This window comes from Rana temporaria, chromosome 9, assembly GCF_905171775.1.
Source record: "Rana temporaria chromosome 9, aRanTem1.1, whole genome shotgun sequence".
Lineage (NCBI taxonomy): Eukaryota > Metazoa > Chordata > Amphibia > Anura > Ranidae > Rana > Rana temporaria.
Genome location: NC_053497.1, coordinates 131,098,135 through 131,120,617, shown reverse-complemented (window position 1 = coordinate 131,120,617; position 22,483 = coordinate 131,098,135). Strand labels below are relative to the sequence as shown.

At 45.3% G+C, this 22,483-nt stretch overlaps 1 protein-coding gene across 3 annotated transcripts in view; it reads right to left on the bottom strand.

The window, feature by feature from the left end:
• Nucleotides 1-4,993: 4,993 nt before the first annotated feature.
• Nucleotides 4,994-22,483, bottom strand: part of LOC120914065 (histo-blood group ABO system transferase-like) — an 82,638-nt gene continuing 65,148 nt past the window's right edge. For all 3 annotated transcript variants that reach the window (XM_040324514.1, XM_040324515.1, XM_040324516.1), the window contains one exon: nucleotides 4,994-7,744. In XM_040324514.1, coding sequence (XP_040180448.1) covers nucleotides 7,048-7,744 — 697 coding nt within the window. In that variant the 3' untranslated portion in view covers nucleotides 4,994-7,047. The remainder of the gene's footprint in view (nucleotides 7,745-22,483) is intronic.

The window sequence follows — 22,483 nt, the reverse complement described above, 5'->3', positions numbered from 1 at the left end:
ATACAAAAAAAATAAACCAACAAAAAAGAAAAAAACTGGTGATGATTATTTCCCATTTACATTTCGGAGTATATATAAATTTGTAAAAAAAAAAAAAAAAAAAATACAAACACAATATACTTACCTGGTTTTGCACAGAGCAGCCCCAATCCTTCTCTTCTTGAGTCCTCCCCATAGCATTCCATCTGCTCTGGGGGCACTCATGTGTGCTTGCTCCTGTGCCCCACTTTTTGTGTCCACTGAGGCCCCGTACAGACGACCGAACATGTCTGCTGAAACAGGTCCGCGGACCAGTTTCAGCAGACCTGTTCGGTCGTCTGTACAGCCGAGCGGACAGAATTCCAGCGTACATTTGCCCGCCGGGCCTTTTTTCCAGCGGGCAAATATTTCAAAAATTGTTTAGAAACAGCCCGCTGGAATCCTGTCCGTCGGACATGTTCGGTCGTCTGTACAGACCTACCGTACATGTCCGAGCGGCCGCCATCCCTCGCATGCGTCGAATGTCTTTGACCCATGCGTGGAAGCATTGAACTGGCAGGGCCGCGCACGTCGCCGCGTCATCGTCACGGCGACGGCGCGGCCTCGTCGCCGCGTATCGAGTATGCGCGGATTTCTGTATGATGGTGAGTACAGCCATCATACAGAAATCCCCGGGCAGACATGTATGCTGAAAGTGGTCCGGCGGACCGTTTTCATCGTACATGTTTGCCTGTGTGTACAAGGCCTGACACACAGAGCACACTTCGGCCTTTCCCCCCACTCCCTCCTCACTGGCTGTGATTGACAGAAGGAAGTGTGATTGAGGAAGTATAAAGTTGGTGTTGTTTTTCCATATTGAAAGGTCAAGTGTCATTAATGCACCCTTTCATAATGATTTATTTATAAAAATACAGACTTTATACAATTAGGTAAAAGATGCTAAGAACTGATATGTTTCATAAACTGTAAAAATCAGTGCACCGGCAAAAAAAATGTAATTGAATAAAAAGCATGATAGTTTCTCTCTAATATTGTAAATCAGACATTATATTGTAATACTGAAGACGCAACCAACCAACACAACACAACTTGCCGGTAAAAGCCTTTATTAAAGTGGATGTAAACCCAAAAAATTGTATTTATTTTTTTATGTCACCATGTACAGTATAAGATTTCCTATCATCTGTGCCCAGTCTTGCCACACAGAACTATTTCAGCTCTGAGCAATCCTCTTTTATTGTTCAGTGAAATAAAACGGATTTACAGAGAAAACCCTTGGTCTGTTCTGCCCCCTTTCTGTGAGTGACAGGTTATTTACATATGTCATACACTAGCCTGGAGACAGGCATTATTTTTTAATTCCCACCCCCACTCCTTTTCTAAAGTCATGTGGTTACTTTAAGGCTTTTACTACACGTTACTGGTGTGCTGATTTCTTCCTCAATTTTTGGGATATTTGGTGCCTCTATTGCCATATGCCTGATTTATTTAAGCCATTAGGGATTTATGGTGTGGTATGCCTTGTTAAACCACGTTACTAAAATACTATAGGCATTGTTTTGCGTCCTTGCTTCTGTTGCAGTACGTCATATAAATGGGCAGTTTTCAAGAAATACATGTTGCCATGTGACATAACATGCGTTAAGACACTACACAGGATGGCTGTGAATACAGTCTTTAAATTAAAGTCCAATTAGCAATAACAGTTGAACATCGGATTACAAGCATAATCCATTCCAGGAGTATGCTCGTAATGCAAAGTACTCGTATATCAAAGCGAGTTTTCCCATTGAAGTCAATGGAAACTAAAATCATTTGTTCCGCATTGACTTCAATATGATGCAATACCGAATGCAGCCAGAGGTGGGGGGCACCAGAGAGCGCCGAAAACAGCCGAAAAGTCCAGAGGACACTTCGGCTCGGCTCCTGCCCCCCCCCCGTACCTCAGGCCAAATGAGGTACTGCAGGCCAATGCTCGGATTTTCTCGGGTCCTGCGCCCCCGTACCTCAGGCCAAATGAGGTACTGCAGGCCTATTTTCGGCTCTGCTTGGCTTCTGCGCCCCTGTACCTCAGGCCAAATGAGGTACTGCAGGCCTATTTAGCTTTAATTCTGCTTGTCTTGCGAGTCACTCGCAAACCGAGTCAAAAAAGTTGCTCACAAATAAAAACGCTCTCAAACCAAGTTACTCTTAAACTGAGGTTCCACTGTACATAAAGACACGATTTCCTACAGTTGTGCATTCATTATTAAAAATATATATAAATATATACAGTATATTGGCTTGGAACAGCCACCTGAATTGGGAAATAGATTCCTGTCAACTCTTAAGGGTTGATTTACTAAAGGCAAATAGGCTGTTCACTTTGCAAGGGAATTTTCCCCAGAGCTTAGGTATTGTGGTCAAATTTCACAATGCAAAAATTACCCAGTCACGTGCAAGGAAAATAAAAAACAATATATTTGCTTGCACAAAATTGGATGATCGAAATCAGCAGAGCTTCACCTTATTCACTAAGCTCTGGGGGGATTTATCTTGCAAAGTTAACAGTCTATTTGCCTGTAGTAAGTCAACCCCATTGAGCCAATCAGAGCTTTGTTGTATACTTCCCAACTTTTTGAGATGGGAATGAGGGACACCTATCAGCAAAAGTATGCAGGCATGGGACACACCGATTGCCACGCCCCCTTAAAGGAGAATTGTACAAAAAAACAAGATTGGTTAAACCCACAAGTGCTTTTTTACCACTACTATTCCTTTATATTGGCTTTTGGAATTTACAAATGCAGCAATTTAGAAATCAGATGAAAGGTTTAGCGCTGGAAAACACTTTTTGATTGATTGCTAAAAAGTGAATTTTATATACATCTGTATAGATCAGACCAAAATGAGTGACAAATGAGGAGGAATGAGGGACAGAGGGACATTGCTCCAAATCAGGGACAGTCCCTCCAAATCAGGGATAGTTGGGAGCTATGTTGTGTTGTAAAGACATTCCAAGCCCTATGTATACATAAGAGACACTTAAATTTGTCTGCTTCTTGATTATCCAGTCACAGGCCAGAGTCAGGCCTCGTACACACGGCCGAGGAACTCGACGTGCCAAACACGTCGAGTTCCTCGGCCAGTTCAGCCCTGAAGCCGCCGAGGACCTCGGCGGGCCGAGAGCTCCCATAGAACAACGAGGAAATAGAGAACATGTTCTCTATTTCCTCGCCGAGGTCCTCGTCGGCTTCCTCGGCCGAAAGTGTACACACGACCAGTTTCCTCGGCAGAATTCAGCCAGAAACTCGGTCGGAAGCTGAATTCTGCCGAGGAAACTGGTCGTGTGTACGGGGCCTCAGGCCTCATACACACGACCGTTTACCTTGGCAAAATCCATCAAGAAAAATGCTGGCAGAGCATTTTTGAAGAGAAAAACGGTTGTGTGTATGTATTTCGTCGAGAAAACTGTTGTGGATATCGACGAGAAAAAGAGAACATGCTCTCTTTTTTTCTCATCGGGAGTCTCAATTTCCTCGTGTTTCTCGTCGGGCTGGTTTACAACGAGAAACACGTTCGTATGTATGCTTAGAAACCCGCGCATGCTCAGAATAAAGTATGAGACGGGAGCGCACTTTCGGTAAAAGTAACGTTCGTAATGGAGATAGCACATTCATCGCGCTGTAACAGACTGAAAAGCGCAAATCGTCTCTCACCAAACTTGTACTATAAAATAGACACATATAGTTATTATTGCATGATTTTATACTTGATTTGGCACCGCAGATGTCTTTGGACATTGAATTCACAAACCCTAATGTATTTTTGAGTCCATTAAGCTAAAAAGTCCTCAACCCAGAGAGTGTGAGATGGTATAGGACAGGTATATGTCATTGGCTCTGGCGTGCACGCAGCGGCAGGCGGAGTTATCGACCAGCATCAAGCTGATTGTACAGTCTCTCTATGAGAGGCAGTGGCCTGATGAGTTAGCATCACCGCTCAGTAAGACTTTGCAAAACACGTCGCTTACACTAATCCAAAGTGGTAGTCGAATGCCTGGATGGGCTGTACGGGTTTGGAACCTTGTGAAAGGTTGTGCTGTATGATCCATGTACAGAAGTGCAGACTCGGTCTGTATATTTTGTGGCGTCAATGGGCTTACTGACCGGGGATTCTATCTTGTTGCATTTGTGGCTAAGTGACCCACATGTGGTCAGAGAGTACAGGAGCTGGGGGCAGGTTTATATTTCCCTCTGTCGAAAGCATGACCACGATGTCCTCTGCATACCAGGTCAATACACAGTACTCTGTGTTCTGGATTGAGAGATCATTGCTGGGAAGGAAGCACCTGGGTATTATTTAGGACGTAGACAAGTTCTTACTTGTCCTAAAGGATACCGATGTAATGTTAGTCATGTAACAAGGGTATTTCTTGAACATAACAGTGGGTAGAGGTGCAGGATATACTCTGGGCATGGTCACTGGAATCCAATCACAGGGATAGAATTTTGTGGGGTTTTTGTCATTGTTTGAGATTTATATGTGTTGTTAGACTCAAAACTTATATAGGAAGCTCTCCTGCTTATCTATGCAAGTTGAGGGACGAATTGACGGTAGGGTCTCTTCGTACAAATTAGAGACTTTGCTGCCAATTTAGATCCCTGAGGTACCGCAGACAGGCCAAGTTGCAGTAGGAAAAACCACTGTAAGCAAGCCTGCATAATCCCGACCCGTATTTACAGTAAAGAGTTATAGAAGGTTGGGAGCGGGATACACGATTTGATGGGTCATATGTATATATGTAAATATTATGGTGATGGGTGATGGGTGTGTGCTTGAAGGGTGTATGGATCAGATCCTTTAAACCCAAACTGCTGTAAATAAGAGCTCCTCTTTGGACACCGTGAGCTCAGCCAGAGCAGGAGAGAAGTGTTGAGTATATTTCTTTGTTATAACCAGTACTGTTACTAGGCCATAGATATGTGTTAGAATGTGATATTCCTACTTTTGAGGAAATAAATACAATATGTTATAACTAGCAATTGTGTCAATCTTTATATCTAGCATTATAGCCGTATGCCTAATATACACTCTGGTCATACATAGTAGCAAACAAGAGACTCAAGCACATTAATACAGATGCAATAGTTATATATATATTATAAGTTACAGTAAAGGATAAATAGATACATATAGTTAGTATTGCATGTTTGATACTTCACATAGCCTCTGATTTGTTGAAGTTAATCCGTAGGTTGGACAGTCTGCCATTGTTTTCGAATTTGCGGATGAGGTTGAGAAGCGATACTGCTGGGTTAGTATGGGAGAAAAGCAGGTCATCAGCATAAGCAGAAATGTTGGCCACCTCCTACCCTGACCCCAGTGATGACCGGGTTTAGTCTAATCGTGCAGAGGAAAGGTTCCAGGGAAAGAGCGAAAAGTAGCGGGGACAATGGACAGCCCTGTCTCGTACTGTTTGTGACGGGGAAGGGTTCTGATAAGATAACATTGGCTTTAACCTGGGCTGTCGGGTTTGAGTATATCTTGGTGATCCAGTGAAGCATATGTTCCCCCAGGCCTATATGGCGTAAGACCACAAACGTGAAATGCCAGTTCACGTGGTCGAACGCATTTTCAGCGTCTGTTCCTAGTATAATGAAAGGGGCTTTTAATGTGTCTCTAGGAAAGTGTGTTTCAGAACCCACTTTATTGAACAATTCCACCATATGGGGACCTAGTAATGGGAGGAACTGGTTGTAGTACGGTAGCAAGAAACCATCTGGGCCCGGGGCTTTACCCGTCTTGGAGATATTGATAGCGACCTGAAGTTCTTCCAGGGTTATTGGTCCGTCCAACTCTTCTCGTATCTCAGGAGATAGCTGAGGAAGTTGAGAGGAGGCAATGTAGTTTTCTATTTGCATCTGGGTTGGGGATTGTTCCGATAGGTTGTATAGGGAGGAATAGAAGTCCCTAAAACCCTGAGCAATCTGTTTAGGTAGCACTGCCTTTTACCTGTGGGGCGTAACAATTTGAGTGGGCTAGCATTTTCCAGCATTGATCTCCTGACTCATAGCTGAGTCTTCAGCCCCTTTGTATGGCTGCCTTGGCTCTAAATCTTAATAAGTCTGTGGTCTGCTTGCGGAGGGAGAAAAAGTTCTGTTCAATTGTCTGAGCTGGGGCATGTTTTTGTTGGGCCTCTAGTTTATGTATGTCTTGGAGGAGGAATGGAAGCTTCTCTGTACGTCGGCGTTTGAGCCGCGAGCCATTTTTAATAAAAACACCTCTGATAACTGCTTTGTGGTCCTCCTATAGGATCCCCACATCACAGTCGGGTTGTTTATTAATCTGGTACTGTACTGATGCAGTTCTCTTTGGATATCTTCCACCACCTTAGGAGTCTGTAAGAGTCACTCATTTAAAAGTGTATTTTGACTTGTTAATAGTCTCTGTTCCCCTCTGTTTTCTGGATGTCAAAGATTGCTCTTTAGACAGTAGTAAGACTAAACTTGTAAAAAGAATATGGGGACACTCACCAAATCCAGAAAGTGTCTTGTGCATAAACTTCTAATGGGGTAATTCAGAGGGACAGGAAGACAGCAGTGAGCAAAGTTTGCATGCTGCTGTGTCAGTGCCTCTTTACAACACAAAAGGTAAAACATTCTGTAAGTTTGTTGCCATTATCCCTTTCTATAATTAACGGAAATCAGCAAAAAAACAAAAACAAAGAAAAAACACTGTTCTTCTCTTGAACAAAGAAAATAACATTTCATAGCAACAGTTTTGGGGTCGGAAGGGGCAAAGTGAGGTAAGGTAAGGTTCCCATAAAAATATCACATAAGGTTCTACCCCACCAAGAAAGGGTACTGCTCCCACAGCAAGCATTCCTTCCTCCAAGAACATACTCTTGCCATGACTCTTTAAGTAGTGGTAGACCATGGTAACAACAGGTTTAGGTGTAAGTATGAATTAACATACTTCTTAACCTAACCATTTTAAATGCGTGGAATTCTTTGATTGCAGACACAATTTGATACAATCATTTTACAATAATTTTAAAGTCTCAACTTTTTGGTATCCAGGATTTTTCTACAATGCCCTTTTGTTCCTAATTTCATTGTGATTTTTGGGAACGGCAACAAACCGTCTTCTCTTGAGGAACTGTGGAACACCAAAGTTATTGTCCCACAGATATTCTGGGGACAGGATCCTGGTTGGCTTGTGGTAAAGAAAATACTTATTCAGGTGGCTTTCATCATGCCAGATGGCTTCGATGCTGTTGTGCTTATCAGTCATAATGGCCTTATGGCAGAAATTGGTCAATTTGTAGACTTCTTCCACCGTACCGCCAAAATACCCTCCTGCATAATAAAAGTCCCCCTCATCTGTAGGAATGTAAGCTGTTGACTTCTGTCTTCGCTCATAAGTGAAACTGCCACGTTGTGCATTGTAAAAACCAGGATGTATCGTGCCAAATACATCACTTAATATTTCCACCCCAACAAAGTCACTGAACCTCATGTCTACATCCACACAAACCAAATAATCCACTTCTTTGTAGAAACGTTGATTTGCTTTATCACGGATCATCTCCATACGCCTCATGGACACTTCCTGCCATTGTTTATAACTGGGAACTTCCAAGATGACCAATTGCCTCCCCTCAGGGAGCGTAAAATTGGAAATGTCATCAGCACGGTCTGTAAACACATAATAGTTGACTTTATGCCCCACCATGAAGAACTGTTCAGCAGTTTCAATGAAGGTTTTGATGAAGACTGTATACCTGAAATAGATATAGCAGGGTACACCTTATAAGAGACATTTCGATGACCCAATTGGTAATACATTGATGTATCTTACCAACCCTCAACCCCCCCCCCCCCCCCCCAGAGGATTCTTCTTCTTTTTTTTGCTATTAATTATTTTTAAAATTTTTGTAGATATTTTCTTGTAGGTCATGTGACATAGCGGGTAATTTTCCTTTTAGCCAGCGGTCCTTAATAGAGAGGGCCTCTGACATGATAGGGTCAACAACACACTCTGTATCATTACACTGTCAGTGCAAGGCAGGTGACATCCCCTTAGGGGGCCAAGTCCATGATACCCTGCACTCATGGTATGTCCTCAGCCATCTAAAAGCAAAAAAATGATTTATGCAGGGGCAGCAACAGAGAATTCCAGCTACAGCTACAGCTCTTTTTTTATTTATTCCACCTTTCAGGGGATCTTGTGAAAAAAGGTTATTTGGCTTTAAAGGCCCTATTCACACGTATTTGTTGTATGGAATTGGGGGTGTGGCACATTGTAGGTGTATTGCATTTTACACCATTTGACTTCATTACTGTATACAGTATAGGCTATGAAGAAGCACTAAGGCATAGTGCGAAACGTCAGCTTTTCTTTTGTTGTGCTGTTTTTTGCTGTGGCATGTATTTTGTGATTTTTAATTAAAGGAGGAGTTTTTTTGGAGTGCGGCTGTCCCAGCTTTTTTCCTTCATCCTAACCTGCATTTTGATTGCACTGCCTGCACCCTTGGCTCGGACCACAGGAATCAGATTACCTGGTTCTCTTTGAGCGGTTACCCACTCTCTCATTACTGTATACAGTATAATGTACATTTTGTAGGAAATCAAAGATGCAGCAACGAGGATTTTTCTTTCAATGACCTGTACCTGTAATGCCCAGGTGTTACTGTAACCCCACTGCAGTAGCGGTTCCCTTAGATATTAAGAAATAGAAGGGCCTAATTGTGCTCACTGCTAGTTGCCAGGGAAACAGAAACTTTTTGTCCTATTTCTTCCAATAACATTTGCAAATAAAAAATAAATAAAAAAATTAGACAAATGGATATGCAATATAAAAAATGCTACAGATTAAAAGACAACAAAATGCTAGAAAAAATACACTAATGGTAAAATGGATAATAGACGAATATTGTAAAGAAATTAGAGGGTCTCCAACTTCCAACAAAAGAATGACCACAAGAGATGACCATGGAAGAAAATAGAAAAACTCAGACTGGTACATTAATACATGCCCAGTGCATTTATACTTATATATGAGAGCAATACTTAAAGTGATTGTAAATGATCACCTTGAAAAAATCTAATTCAGTTTAAAATATAAATTAAAAGCAAAACATTTTTGTATATATTAAAAAAAACATTATAAATACCCTAGTCTCTTTTATTTTATATAAGTGATCACATCCCCTCTGTTCTCAGCTGCATAAGAGCTGGGTCAGGACAAACTGATCATTGAAAGAGAGCAGGCTGAGCTTCCAGCATAGCTATAGAACTGGCCAAGTTGTGCTCTCCTGCTGAGTGTGGTCAGTTTATAGTAGGAAAGCAAGGGAACTAGCAGGAACACCAGGGATTTCACACAAAGGAAGCAATACAAGGAGAACAGGATACTTTCTCATACAAGTACATGGTACAGCAGGCAGAGATCAGGAATATGAAGAGTTGGGGTAACAAACACTTTGGCCCAGATTCTCAGAAAAACGCCTATCTTTAGGCGGGCGTAGCGTATCTCAGATACACTCCGCCGCCGTAACTTAGAGCGGCAGGTCCCGTATTCAGAAACATTTTCCGCTCTAAGTTAAGGCGGCGTAGTTTATCTGATACGGCGTAAGCCCGCGTAATTCAAACTAGGCTAGTGTGGGTGTGTTTTATGTTAATGTATCGTGACCCGACGTGATTGACGTTTTTAACGAACGGCACATGCGCGCGCATGCTCAGTATCACGTCGATTTTTCTTCCTCAGCAAGGTGAAAGCACAATGGTGTCCGTATACAGTGTCTCTTTATCTGAATGGCCTTGTATCCTGTGGCACTACAGGTGTCAGCAAGGTGACTAAGAGCAATGATGTCTGTATACAGTGTTCATAAAGCCGGATGGGCAAAGTGAAACAACTCTGTGTGCAGTGTCCTTGTTCCCTGCAAATGGGCAAATGCCCCCTAGCCAAATCCTGCGGTCAAAGCCCAAACAATCGTCCTGGAACAGGCATGCTCTTCTAGCGACCCAGCTGGTCACCTCACACTGGAACGCTTCACTGTCGGTACAGGTGCATCTGTATATGCACTTGGGATCCCACTCTCTCAGGCTGGATGTCCCAACCGGCTATGGATACCTAAAATCATTTGGTGGACTGACCAGGGAGGAGAGAGCAAGAAGTTTTTCCCGAGCAAATTTTACTGGAGTTCAGTGTGGGGAAGATAGCGAGAGTGAGAGGACCATGTTTGCTGGGTGCCTTTACAAAGAGAGAGATAGATTTTAAGGGTGTCACTTGAACCATACCGTGCAGAGCTGTGACATGAGTGTGGAAAGCCAAATCCACTGCCAAGATATAGAACTGCTGCACTGTCCACAGGAGTTGCCATGGGCAACCCATAGGAGACTCCTATCCAGAGGCACCACTGCTGTTGATTCACTGGGTCTGGTGGGAGGGCCTTGCGGCCATTACTTGCTACCCCAATGAGCTTTTACGAACTACCTAACCAGCCACTATATGGCCATAGTACTGTCTTCAGGCCTTATTGACTGCCTTAAAGAGTCCCAACGTTTACTTGGCTGAAGATTCAGGACTAAAGAATGCCCCTTAACAGTTGCTACCCAGAGACCTTTTGCGACTTTGCTTAGTTAATGAGGTGCCTCTTGGGAGATGCTGACCCATACTCTAGCCAATACCTTGGAGTTTACTCTAAACCACATGTAGCGCCCCCTCATTTTTAGTATGGGCGCTACGCTAAAGTTAGTGGGGAATGGGAGAGTTACTTTGCTCCCATTCACTATTTGTTTAAAAAAAATGGGACTTCTGTCATACCAGAAATGTCCACTGGGTCAGTCTGTGGTCCAGGGATGCAATACCATCCCTGGCCAGCAGTTGGCACCAGAGGGGTTCTGGCAGAGTAAGTTTCTCCAGCAGTCAATCAGAGGAGCTTTTTCCCTCGCGGGGCGTGCTGGAGAGGAATATATCTGTGACAGGTGTCATGTGTTCAAAAATCTTCGCGGGGTCCCGTTCCAGGTGCGGCATCCACCTTCAGGGTGCGCGCATCCATGGACCCTGCCGGCGTGGCCCACCTGGCCGAAACTGCAGTCCACACAAACCCTCATCCGGAGGTACAAGGGGACCCCAGTGACTTACTGGGCTCCCGGTTCTACTGAAAGGATCCCAGGCTGGGTGCCGTTCGATTGGGGAGTCGGTTTGAGGAGGACCAGGAGGCAGGTCGTCCAACAGAGCCTGAACAAACCAATTGGGGATCCGGTAACCAGAGTACTGACAGGTATGTTTGCTGTCATCTGGTGACCAGTGCATAGATCTACTGGGAGGATTCGCTCCATTTGTCTACCTAGCTCAGTTATTGTGATTGGCCTGTGATAGGGGCCCTAGAGCCAGGCCTATAGACAGACCTGTTCCTCCCAGAAATCCTAAGTGACATCTAGGTTGCCAGGCTCATAGAAACGGGTCTGTCCGGGGGCACTTTACCCACTCAGTTGAAGTGGCGACGAGTTACAAGTTGGTACTATACAGAGCAGGGCTCACTGCTCCATTTAATATCCAGGCCTGATACTGCAAGGTTCTTCCTCTCTCTCTCTACTCATCAACTTTATCCTTCCTAATTTGTGTTGATGTTGGCTGTGTTGGCCTGTAAAATAAAGCATTGGAAAAACCCTTTATTCACTGTCTGGACCTTCGCTCACTATCTCTGTTCTCACAACTACACCCCTAGACAACGCCAGGGTAACTTAATAGGCCGATCCCAAATGAACCAGCGGCTCCTTCGGGGGTAGCGCTACACACAGTTGTAGTATCTGCATTTAATGTTTATTGCTGATTTGCTATTATCCATATTGATTTCAGTTAGTGGTATAGAACCTGATCTTAGTCACTTTGGCTTAGTTATTACACTGTCTAGCAGACTGTGTACCAACGTATATGCTGTGTGCTCATTTATGTTACACTGCCATTTATTCGAAACTTATACCAATAGATTAAATGCATGTTAAGTGCATTTATCTTGAATCGGGTACGTGTCGATTTTCCTGGTAGCAGCTCACAGCCAGGTAAAATTTCTTTATAATTTAGTCTCTATACATGCTTGTAGTGATTTTTATTCAACCAGGTGTGCCAGAGGGGCTGAGGCGCAGAACGGAGAACCCAAATGACCAATTGGCTCCTTTGCGGGTGGCAATACACAGTGACAACTGAAACATTTCTCATTCCTTTCTGTTCTGCTGACAGTAGTCACCAGGACAAATTGGGAGGGCAAATATTTCTATCTGGAACTCAGACCGGAGTAAAACCCTGGCATGAGGTTCTTACCCTTCCATACTCAATCCAACACTAAATGTTTTGGCTTTATATACACTTTAACGGCACTTTCACACTGAGGCGCTTGGGAGTTGGTGGTAAAGCGACGCTATTTTTAGCCAGTCAGTCAGTCAGTCAGTCAGTGTCAGCGGTGGAGTAGGGCGCTTCGGACCTTCCGCATACGAGCCTGCTTCCACCCAGACCTGGCAGTCAGAGGCTAGGCAGCTGCTAGGCTAGACGCTCCAGGAAACAAGCTCCCTGGACCCAGGAACCAGCATCTCGCTCTCCACGAGGACTCCTCTCTTCCGCAGGTAAGACCCTGCCTCTCAGGGCCTGTCATCTTGGGGATCCACTGACGGCCGTCCTTATCAGGGCAGCCGTCACACAGACCCCTCACTGCGGCTTTCTGTACTATTTCTTGCCGGCATCTATCGCCCGCACGGCCACCCGCTTTGTGGTAGTCCCAAGTCACCCCCCCTGGGTGTATTTCCGGCGTTTTTTGGTGCTCTTGCACCCCCGCGCCAGCCTGCTCCTTCTCGCGGCCGCCGCACCTTAGGAAAGTCCGCGGCTTCAGCCGCGGCCTACCGGCGCGCCGTTCTTTTCTCCCTACACTAAATTTCTAAGCACAGTTTGCTCTGGTTATTCACCCCCACACCCCCAGAGGCCCCCTGTTCAGCAAATTCATCGGTAAATATCATTTTTACCAAGCTGACAGTCCCCCCCCCAGCCCGGGTCCTGTGCTTTGCCTGGCGGCCATTATTTTGGTATACCCCAGCAGCAGTGACACCCAGCATCCCCCCCCCCTTTTTTCCCCTCCATAAGCCGTCAGTCTTTTGATCCAGGGTTTTGAGCCGATCGCCTTCAGGGATCAGGAAGGAATTTTTTTCCCTGCCGCAGCACATTGGCCAGCTTGCCCAGGTTTTTTTTGCCTTCCTCTGGACCAAAAATAAAACCCTATTTCCCCTGAGCTAGGATTCTCGAATCCTCTCTCACCCTACACCCGCACTCCAGCCCTCGGTGACTGGCAACAATGGTTAAGTTGCGATACTCTGCAGAAACCATTTGGGGTCTGAGACAATTCGCAACTACATTACCTGCCGCCACCACAATAGCCTTAAAATCAGATCAACTTTTGAGGTTCGATCATCGATCGATCATCAAAAATTTCAATCATTCACCACAGCTCAAGCACATATCATGTGCTTTGCTTAACACTAGATCAGCAGTTAAACACCGATCAGAAATCCATGATTTCTTACTACAATACGATCTAGACTGCCTCTTTATTACGGAAAGTTGGCTATCGGACGATTGCAACACCATTCTCGGAGAACTGGTGCCAGCAAACTATCGCATCTTAACGGAAAATAGAATAGGGCAAAGGGGAGGAGGCCTGGCGGTGATTCATAAGTCGCATATTGCAATCACTAAACCGGTCCTTCAAAATCCTCTACCTTTTATGGAAACCCTTACGCTTCAACTTCAAGCTCATTCTCAGGAGACCGTTCATATTCTCCTCTGCTATAGGCCCCCTGGGCCCAAATCGCAGTTGATATCAGCATTAACGGAGTTCATTTCCACCTACTCCCTTAGCAGCAATCATCTTTTGCTGCTCGGGGATTTCAACTTGTGGGCTAACTCCTCACAGGATCCCATCGCGGATGCCTGCATCAACCACCTGGAAGGATTAGGACTTCAACAACTTATACGCGGACCAACGCATGCTTCAGGTCACACACTCGACCTAATTTTCAGACAAAATCTGAAAATAAACATTTTGGGAAATGAACCTTTGCCATGGACAGACCACCATGCAATTAGCTTCATTATCCCCAGAACTCCATTAGTCAGGAAAGTACCCAAGCCAGGGACAATATACTGGGCTAGATCTCAGAGGAAGCTCCACTCGGAACTCTTCAGATCTACCCTGGGAAACCGAATTGGGGCTATTCCTCCTCAGCTAGCAGCCTCAGATACTTTGGATGCCATTAATGCAGCTCTGCTACAGTCAGCCGACTTAGCAGCACCAAAGCGCAAACTCCGCAGCCGGGCAAAAAAATCCAGCTGGTTCAATAACCAGCTGTCGCTATTGAAGCAAGAGCGCAGAAGGGCGGAAGCCGCCTGGAAAAGAAGTCCGTCAGAAGACCACCTCAACTTCTACAAAGCAGTTACAACGCGCTATCACAAGGAAATTTTCGAAGCCAAAAAACTTCACTTCTCCAGGGTGATTAACAGCGCAATAAATCGCCCACGCGAACTCTTCAGGATGGTCACCCAGACCATGAATCCGGGATGTCTAGAAGTCCCCACTTCAGACACCCAAGAGTTCTGCAATGAACTATCGGATTTCTTCATCAACAAAATTGAAAAAATTCGGGTAAGTATTCAGCAAAACAATACTCCACTCAGCCTCGTCTTCAATCAAAACAACGACGGAACGCCTCTACAATCAACTAAGTTCACTCTGGAACCCATCTCCATCGATACAACAAAAAAATTCATTGGCGTGCTGCGCAACAGCACAGCACCGAATGACATCATTCCCACCAAGCTACTGAAGGAATGTGCCGACATCCTGGCGCCTCCGATCACGCAGCTTATAAATCAGTCATTTAAGGAAGGCATAGTGCCTTCCCTGCTGAAAGAGGGCACAATCCTGCCGATCTTGAAAAAAACTAATTTGGATCCTATGGACCCAACTCACCGCCGTCCCATAACAGGTCTAAATGCTCTGTCCAAGATAATGGAGAAAGTGGTGGTAAATCAGCTGCAACAGCATCTGGACACCCACAACCTACTCGATCCATTTCAATCCGGGTTCCGTCCCGGTCACGGGACAGAAACGGCCTTACTGAAAATATGGGACGATGCGCTCGAGGCCGCAGACGAAGGAGAATCCTGTCTCCTGGTTCTGCTGGACCTAAGCGCAGCTTTTGACACAGTAGACCACAAATTGCTACTGAGACGACTAACAGAAGTCGCCGGAGTCTCAGAAGATGCCTTACCATGGTTCTCCTCGTTTCTTGGAAACCGATCACAAACAGTGAAACTGGGATCCTTCACATCAGAAAAACGCACAGTGCCATGTGGGGTCCCCCAAGGATCCCCCCTATCACCAGTGCTGTTTAATATCTATCTTCGTCCTCTCTTTGATATTATCAGTAGCCATGAACTACTTTATCACTCTTATGCAGACGACACACAGTTGTACTTTCGCATCTGCCATAAAAAGGATCATCATCTCAGATTAGAGAAATGTCTCTCTTCAATAGAAAACTGGATGACTAAGAGTTATCTCAAACTCAATAGTGCTAAAACAGAACTCTTTATCTTCGATGCCAGTCGGAAGAAACCACCGACAACAAACTGGACACCTTCTCCCATCCTGGGACAAATCATCGCCCCTAGCTCCAAAGTCAAAAGCCTGGGAGTCACGTTTGACACCTTTATGACAATGGACGCACAAATAGGGTCAGTAGTCAGCGGGGCGCACCATTTGATGCGCCTACTACGCAGACTTATTCCATTTATCCCCAAAGAAGACGTAGCAGTCGTGGTGGGATCTATCGTGAATTCCAGACTGGACTATGCAAATGCCCTTTACCTCGGGCTCCCCAAGTACCAAATCGCTCGTCTTCAAGTCGTACAGAATACGGCAGCTAGACTGGTGACTGGGAAAAAATCTTGGGAATCAATCTCACCTTCACTGAGATCCCTTCACTGGCTGCCAGTGAAAGACAGAATTGCATTCAAAGCACTCTGCCTGACACATAAGTGCATCCATGGGAAGGCTCCTAGATATCTATGCGACAAGATCAAACCGCACAATTGCAACCGCATTCTGCGATCCACCGACCAAAATCTGGTCAAGGTTACTAAAACCAAATACAAGTCCAAAGGAGAAAGAAGGTTTGCTTTCCAGGGCCCCAGGCTTTGGAATGCTTTACCAACCAGCATTCGGTTGGAGCAAAACCACCTGTCTTTCAGAAGGCAGATCAAGACCCTGCTTTTCTGAAGGGCATGAGACACAAACAACAAGCGCCCAGAGGCGATTTAGTTCGCATGTGCCGCGCTATATAAGTTTTTCATTCATTCATTCATTCATAGTTTTAACATGCGCTTGTCGGCCACTAGTAGGGCGCTTTTAACCACCGCTCTTTGGCGGCACTGCTTTCAATAGGCAGAGACGCTTTGAGACGCTTTGGGAACGGTGTATCCACTGCTCTTAAGCGCCTCAAATATGTTGCTTTCAAAACTTTTTTAAACGTCCTGCCAGCGCACTCTACGAGTGTGAAAACCCTTGGGCTTTCACACTGGAGTGATAGGAGAGGCGCTTTACAGGCACTTTGCAGGCGCTATTTTTACGCTATAGCGCCTGTAAAGCTCCTCAGTGTAAAAGAAGCCTAACAGTCCAGCTGTCTTTTATTTATGCATCTAACATACATACTTAGGCCCGGATTCACAAAGCACTTGCGCCGACGTATCTCAAGATACGCCGCGTAAGTGCAAATGTGCACCGTCGTATCTGTGCACCGGACGCACAAACTAAGATCCGCCTAAAAATAGGCTTCATCCCGCCTATGTAAGTTGCCTACGCCGGCGTAGAGTGGGCGCACATTTAGGCTGGATGCATGGTGGCGCTCCCATTGATCAGCCATTCAAATATGCAAATGGAGAAAATACGGCAATTCACGAACGTACGTGCGCCCGACGCAGGCTACGCGATGTGTGCGTAAGTTGTACGTCCGGCGTAAAGTTAAGCCATAAAGGAGGTGTAACCCAGCAGCAAACATGCAAAGGTCTGCACCAGGGAATACAAACCGGCATATTTTACGTATCTTACGTTGGACGTGTGTCTGGCTGGGCGTAGGTTACATTCATGGCGTACGCAGTGATCCGGCGTATCTTAGGCAGTTGTTCCGACGTGGTTGTGAGCATGCGCAGGGGGATGTGTCTACGTCACGGCGCATGCGCAGTTCGTTAAACGTACTTGTCTGGCGCTCGGACCATCATTTGCATGGGGTCACGCCTCATTTGCATGGGTTTACATGGGTCAATCCCACTTCCACCTACGTCGGCCTGTGCCTTCGAAACCTACGCCACGCCGACGCAGCGTGGGGAGCACTGGCTTCCTGAATTCCATGCTTGCCTCTCTGCGCTGCGTCGGGGTGGCGTACATTGGTTTGTGCTACGGCGGCGGAATGTGCGCCTGCTCTCTGTGAATCTGGGCCTTAATGTCATACAGTGTCTAATGTAATACAATTAAGTAACTTGGGAGAAATTTGTTCTTGTTACTTTATAGTAACTCCCAAATTAAAATATATATGAAGAAACAAAAGAGTGGGACTCAGTTAAGAGTAAAACCAATCACATGTGCCATCAAAGTATACAACGTTATCAAAAACAGCAGGAAATATATAGTATGATGGCAAAAAAGAAAAATGTACTATATGTCAATAGAAATGATAAAAACAGTCTGCTGCCCTCGGGCCAAATAGAAATGATATACACAAATATAGTCCCAATTGTATAGTGATATAAAGTTCTTGTGCTCAAAGATGGTATATCCGTGCTTCAATGTGCTCAGACTTGGGTGCCCCACATAGATGTAAACTCACCCCCTGGAGTTGACCAACTATTGCTAGTATGGTCCTTTATGTGAGGAAGCCCCTGTAGAGATCCGATGCTGGTACCTCAGGCAGGACACTTCATCATACAGATAATGTAAAAAGAAAAAACTGCTCTATTCCACCTAAAGACGATAAGCTGCAACTTAAAAGTAATATACACACCTACAGAAATTATAAACAAATGAAGCCGCGCTGATAATGAAGGACCAAATGTGTCAACAAATGAAAACTAAATGAAAATATTGATTTAGTGAATAAATGCAGAAAGAAACCTTTTTCATAGGGGTTCTAACAAGGTTTAAGAGGAAGTAAACCCTGATGGGTGTTACTTCCTCTTTGTTTCCTTGTAAAGGTAAAGCATAATGGACTACTATGCATCGCATAGTAGCCCATTATGTGACACTTATCTGCAGGAGAAGCCCGCAATGTCACTGTCTTCCTTGCTATTAGCGAGCGGCCATTCTTCACCCCTCTTCTTCCGGGGCCGCAAACTCCGGCACTGTGACTGGCCGACGTCGCGTGACGTCACTCCTGTGCATGCGCATGGGAGCCACCTTTTACTGCATGACCCGGCACAGCGGTCCCTTTCTAAATTCGGCGCATGAGCAGGAGAAATCGGCGTATGGCGATTTGCAAATATCTCCTAGACCGTGCAGGTCTGGGAGATATTTCAAGCACCTACAGGTAAGCCTTAATCTAGGCTTAAAGCAGAGGTCCACCCGTTTTTTTTTTTTTTTTTAAAAGCCAGCAGCTACAAATACTGCAGATGCTGACTTTTACAAAATGGACACTTACCTGTCCAGCGCGCCCGGGATGTCAGCAGACGAGGCTGAGCAATCGCTCGGTCCTCGGCTGCATCCGCCACCGTCCTCAGTGAGGGAATCGGGCAGTGAAGCCTTGCGGCTTCACTGCCCGATTCCCTACTGTGCAAGCGCGAGGATCGCAGTGTTTCCCAGAAGACAGCGAGGGTGTGACGTCACGAGGCTGGACTCCCCGCGAGAGTCAGAACCTGAAAGTGGTGCAAATACCTGTCTCAGACAGGTATCTGCACCCCCCTCCCCCCTGAAAGGTGCCAAATGTGACATCGGAGAGGGATCCAAAAAGCGGAGGTTCACTTTTTGTGTGAATCTCCGCTTTAACCGTAGGCTAAAGTGGTTGTAAAGGGTTTACAACCACTTTAAGTGCTAGCACCATATAACCATTCTAAGTTAAACCATCAAAGTGTATTGACAAATAAATGTAACCAAATACATAAATTGATAAATTACACAGTAAATGATAAAATGAAATAAATAAAATAAAGTCTCTTCATATGTGTCAAAGAAACATAAATGCAGCAACACCCTGTGAGAAATCTTCCATAGACAAGGCACACTGTTAATCTGCCACCACACAGAATGAACAGGGCCATCTTTAAATTTTCTTGCCCCCCCCCCCCCCTCCATTCTGAGACATACAAAAAAATAGCAGATAGACTCAAAATCAGTTTACTGAAGCAGATGACGCAGAAATTGCAATTGTTTGCCAGAGGTTACAGCCTATCCTTACCGTTCACTGGCTGGTTGCTAGAGGTTACAACACATAATTTCTGCTTGCAGATTGGTTGCTAGAGGTTACTGCACATTATTAGCGCTCAATGATTGGTTGCTATAGGTTAATGCACACCATTACCACTCACTGAGCAGTTGAGAAATCCCAAATAATTTAGCAAGTAAAGCGGCACATTAATACACATACTACAGGAGAGGGTCAGAGACTGCAGACATACTGCATGAGATTACCAGAGACTGCAGACATACTGCACAAGGTTACCAGAGACTGCGGACATACTGCACGAGATTACCAGAGACTGCAGACATACTGCACAAGATTACCAGAGACTGCGGACATACTGCACGAGATTACCAGAGACTGCGACATACTGCATGAGATTACCAGAAACTGTGACATACTGCATGAGATTACCAGAGACTGCAGACATACTGCGGACATACTGCACAAGATTACCAGAGACTGCGGCCCTAATTCACGGGTAGCGCAGGGCCCCCTACAAAGATTGGGCCCAGGGAAAGTGTCCCGTTTGCCCTGCGCTAAAGACGGCCCTGAGAATGAAGGCTTACCAGCTCCTCTGATAGTGATAGCTTGTCACCCAGCCTGGGTTATTGCAATCCTCCCACCGCAGCCAATGGCTAGCAGGCTGGCGATTCGGGTTGGAGCCCTAGGTGGGAAGATTGCAATAACCCAAGCTGGGTGACAAGCTATTATCGTGTTTCCCTGAAAATAAGACATACCCATAAAATAAGCCGTAGCAGGATTTCTAAGTATTTGCGCAATATAAGCCATACCCCGAAAATAAGACATAGTGATTCTGTGCGTGCAGCAAGCTGAGGCATAGAGGGGAGAAATAGAAAGTGAAAGTAAAAGTCTCCTCAGTGAAGTGAGGAGCAGGACGCTCTGCTTTAGATATTGTGTATCCTCAAGGGAAGAAGTAAAGCTGTGGCTCCAGTTTTACTCAGAAGTGTGGGTCTCTCTCCCCCAGCAACAGTCTGTGGGTCTCTCTCACCCCCTACAACCACCTGTAAAGTTGCTGCTTAATAAAAAATAAGACATCCCCTGAAAATAAGACATAGTGGGCTAGATTCAGATAGATTAGCGGATCTTTAGATCCGCTAATCATCTGATTTACGATCCGCCGGCGGAAATTTGAGAGGCTAGTGCAGTATTCAGAAAGCACTTACCTCGAAACTTGCGCGGCGAATCGTAACTCCCCCGGCGGAATTCAAATTCCGCGGCTACGGGGAGCGTAGTATTTAAATCAGGTGCGTCCTCGCGCCGATTTAACTGCGCATGCGCCGTCCGTGAATTTTCTTGGCGTGCATTGCTCCCAATGACGTCGCTAGGACGTCATTGGTTGCGGCGTGAACGTAAATTACGTCCATCCATATTCGCGACCGACTTACGCAAACGACGTAAAAATTCAAAACTCGGCGTGGGAACGACGGCCATACTTAACATTTGGATACGCCGCATATAGCAGGGGTAACTATCCGCCGAAAAAAGCCGAACGCAAACGACGTAAAAAAAAAGCGGCGGGCGTTCATTTCTGAATCGGCGGATCTCCTCATTTGCATATTCGTCGCGTATACAAATGGAAGCGCCACCTAGCGGCCGGCGGGAGATTGCAGCCTAAGATCCGACGGTGTAAGTCACTTACACCTGTCGGATCTAAGGGAGATCAATGCGTAACTGATTCTTATGAATCAGTCGCATAGATCCGACCGTCGTATATCTCCCCCAGGGTGTCTTCTTGAGGAAAAATAAATATAAGACGGTGTCTTATTTTCGGGTAAACACGGTACTATCAGAGGAGCTGGTAAGCCTTCATTCTGTGTGGTGGCGGATTCACAGTGTCCCTTGTCTATGAAAGATTTCTCACAGGGTGTTGCTGCATTTATGTTTCTTTGACACATTTGAAGAGACTTTATTTTATTCATTTTATTTATTTCATTTATATCCATTTATCATTTGCTGTGTAATTTACCAATTTATGTATTTGGTTATTTTTTGTGTGTTTTTTGATTTAAAAATAAAAGCAATTTATTTTTGGAGTGCGACTGTCCAGAAAGTTTTTCCTTCATTTTTGCATCATTCCATGCATTGCCAGCACCCGTGGCTTTGGATCAGGTGAGGAGACTTTCTGATTAGTATCCTAGAGCGGTGATTTCTCTTTTTCATTATGTATTTGGTTACATTTATTCCTCATACAGATAAACAAACCAAAAGAATCCTCAAATATTGTTCCAAAAAGTTTATTAACCACTTCCGGACCGCGGCATGTACATTTACGTCGGCAGAATGGCACGGACAGGCACATTGGCGTACCTGTACATCCCTGCCTAGGCGTGGGTCGGGGGTCCGATCGGGACCCCCCCCCGGTACATGCGGCGGTTCCTGTGGCTTCAGGAGCAATCCGGGATGAGGGGGCGGCTGTTCGTTTTTGTCCGCCCCCTCTGGATCGCTCACAGCCAATGCGAGCACTCCCCCGCGTGTCACTTCCTCCTCCTGTGTAAACACAGGAAGGGGGAAGTGATGTAATCTCTCCTCTCGGCGGTATTTTCAACCGCCGCTGAGGACAGAATACATCACACAGTAAGTCTGCACTACACTGACACACACTACACATAGGCACATTAACCCCCCCCCCCCATCACCCCCCCACCCCCCTGTCACATTGTCACTGAATGCAGTGATCATATATGTACTGATCACTGCATTTAGTGTCAGTGTGACAGTTAGTGTGACAGGCAGTTAGTGTTAGGTTCAGGGTAGCCCCCGTACCCCCCCTAATAAAGTTTTAACCCCTTGATCACCGCCCTAGTTAGCCCTTTCACTCCCTATTGCCAGTGTCACTAAGCGATCATTTTTCTGATCGCTGTATTAGTGTCACTGTTGCCGCTAGGTAGCTAATTTTTTATTTATTGCGATTTTTTTTTTTTTTACTAAAGACATGTGGCTGAATACATTTTGGCATAAATGTTTGACTAAAATTTAGTTTATTTGATTTTCCTTATAACAAAAAG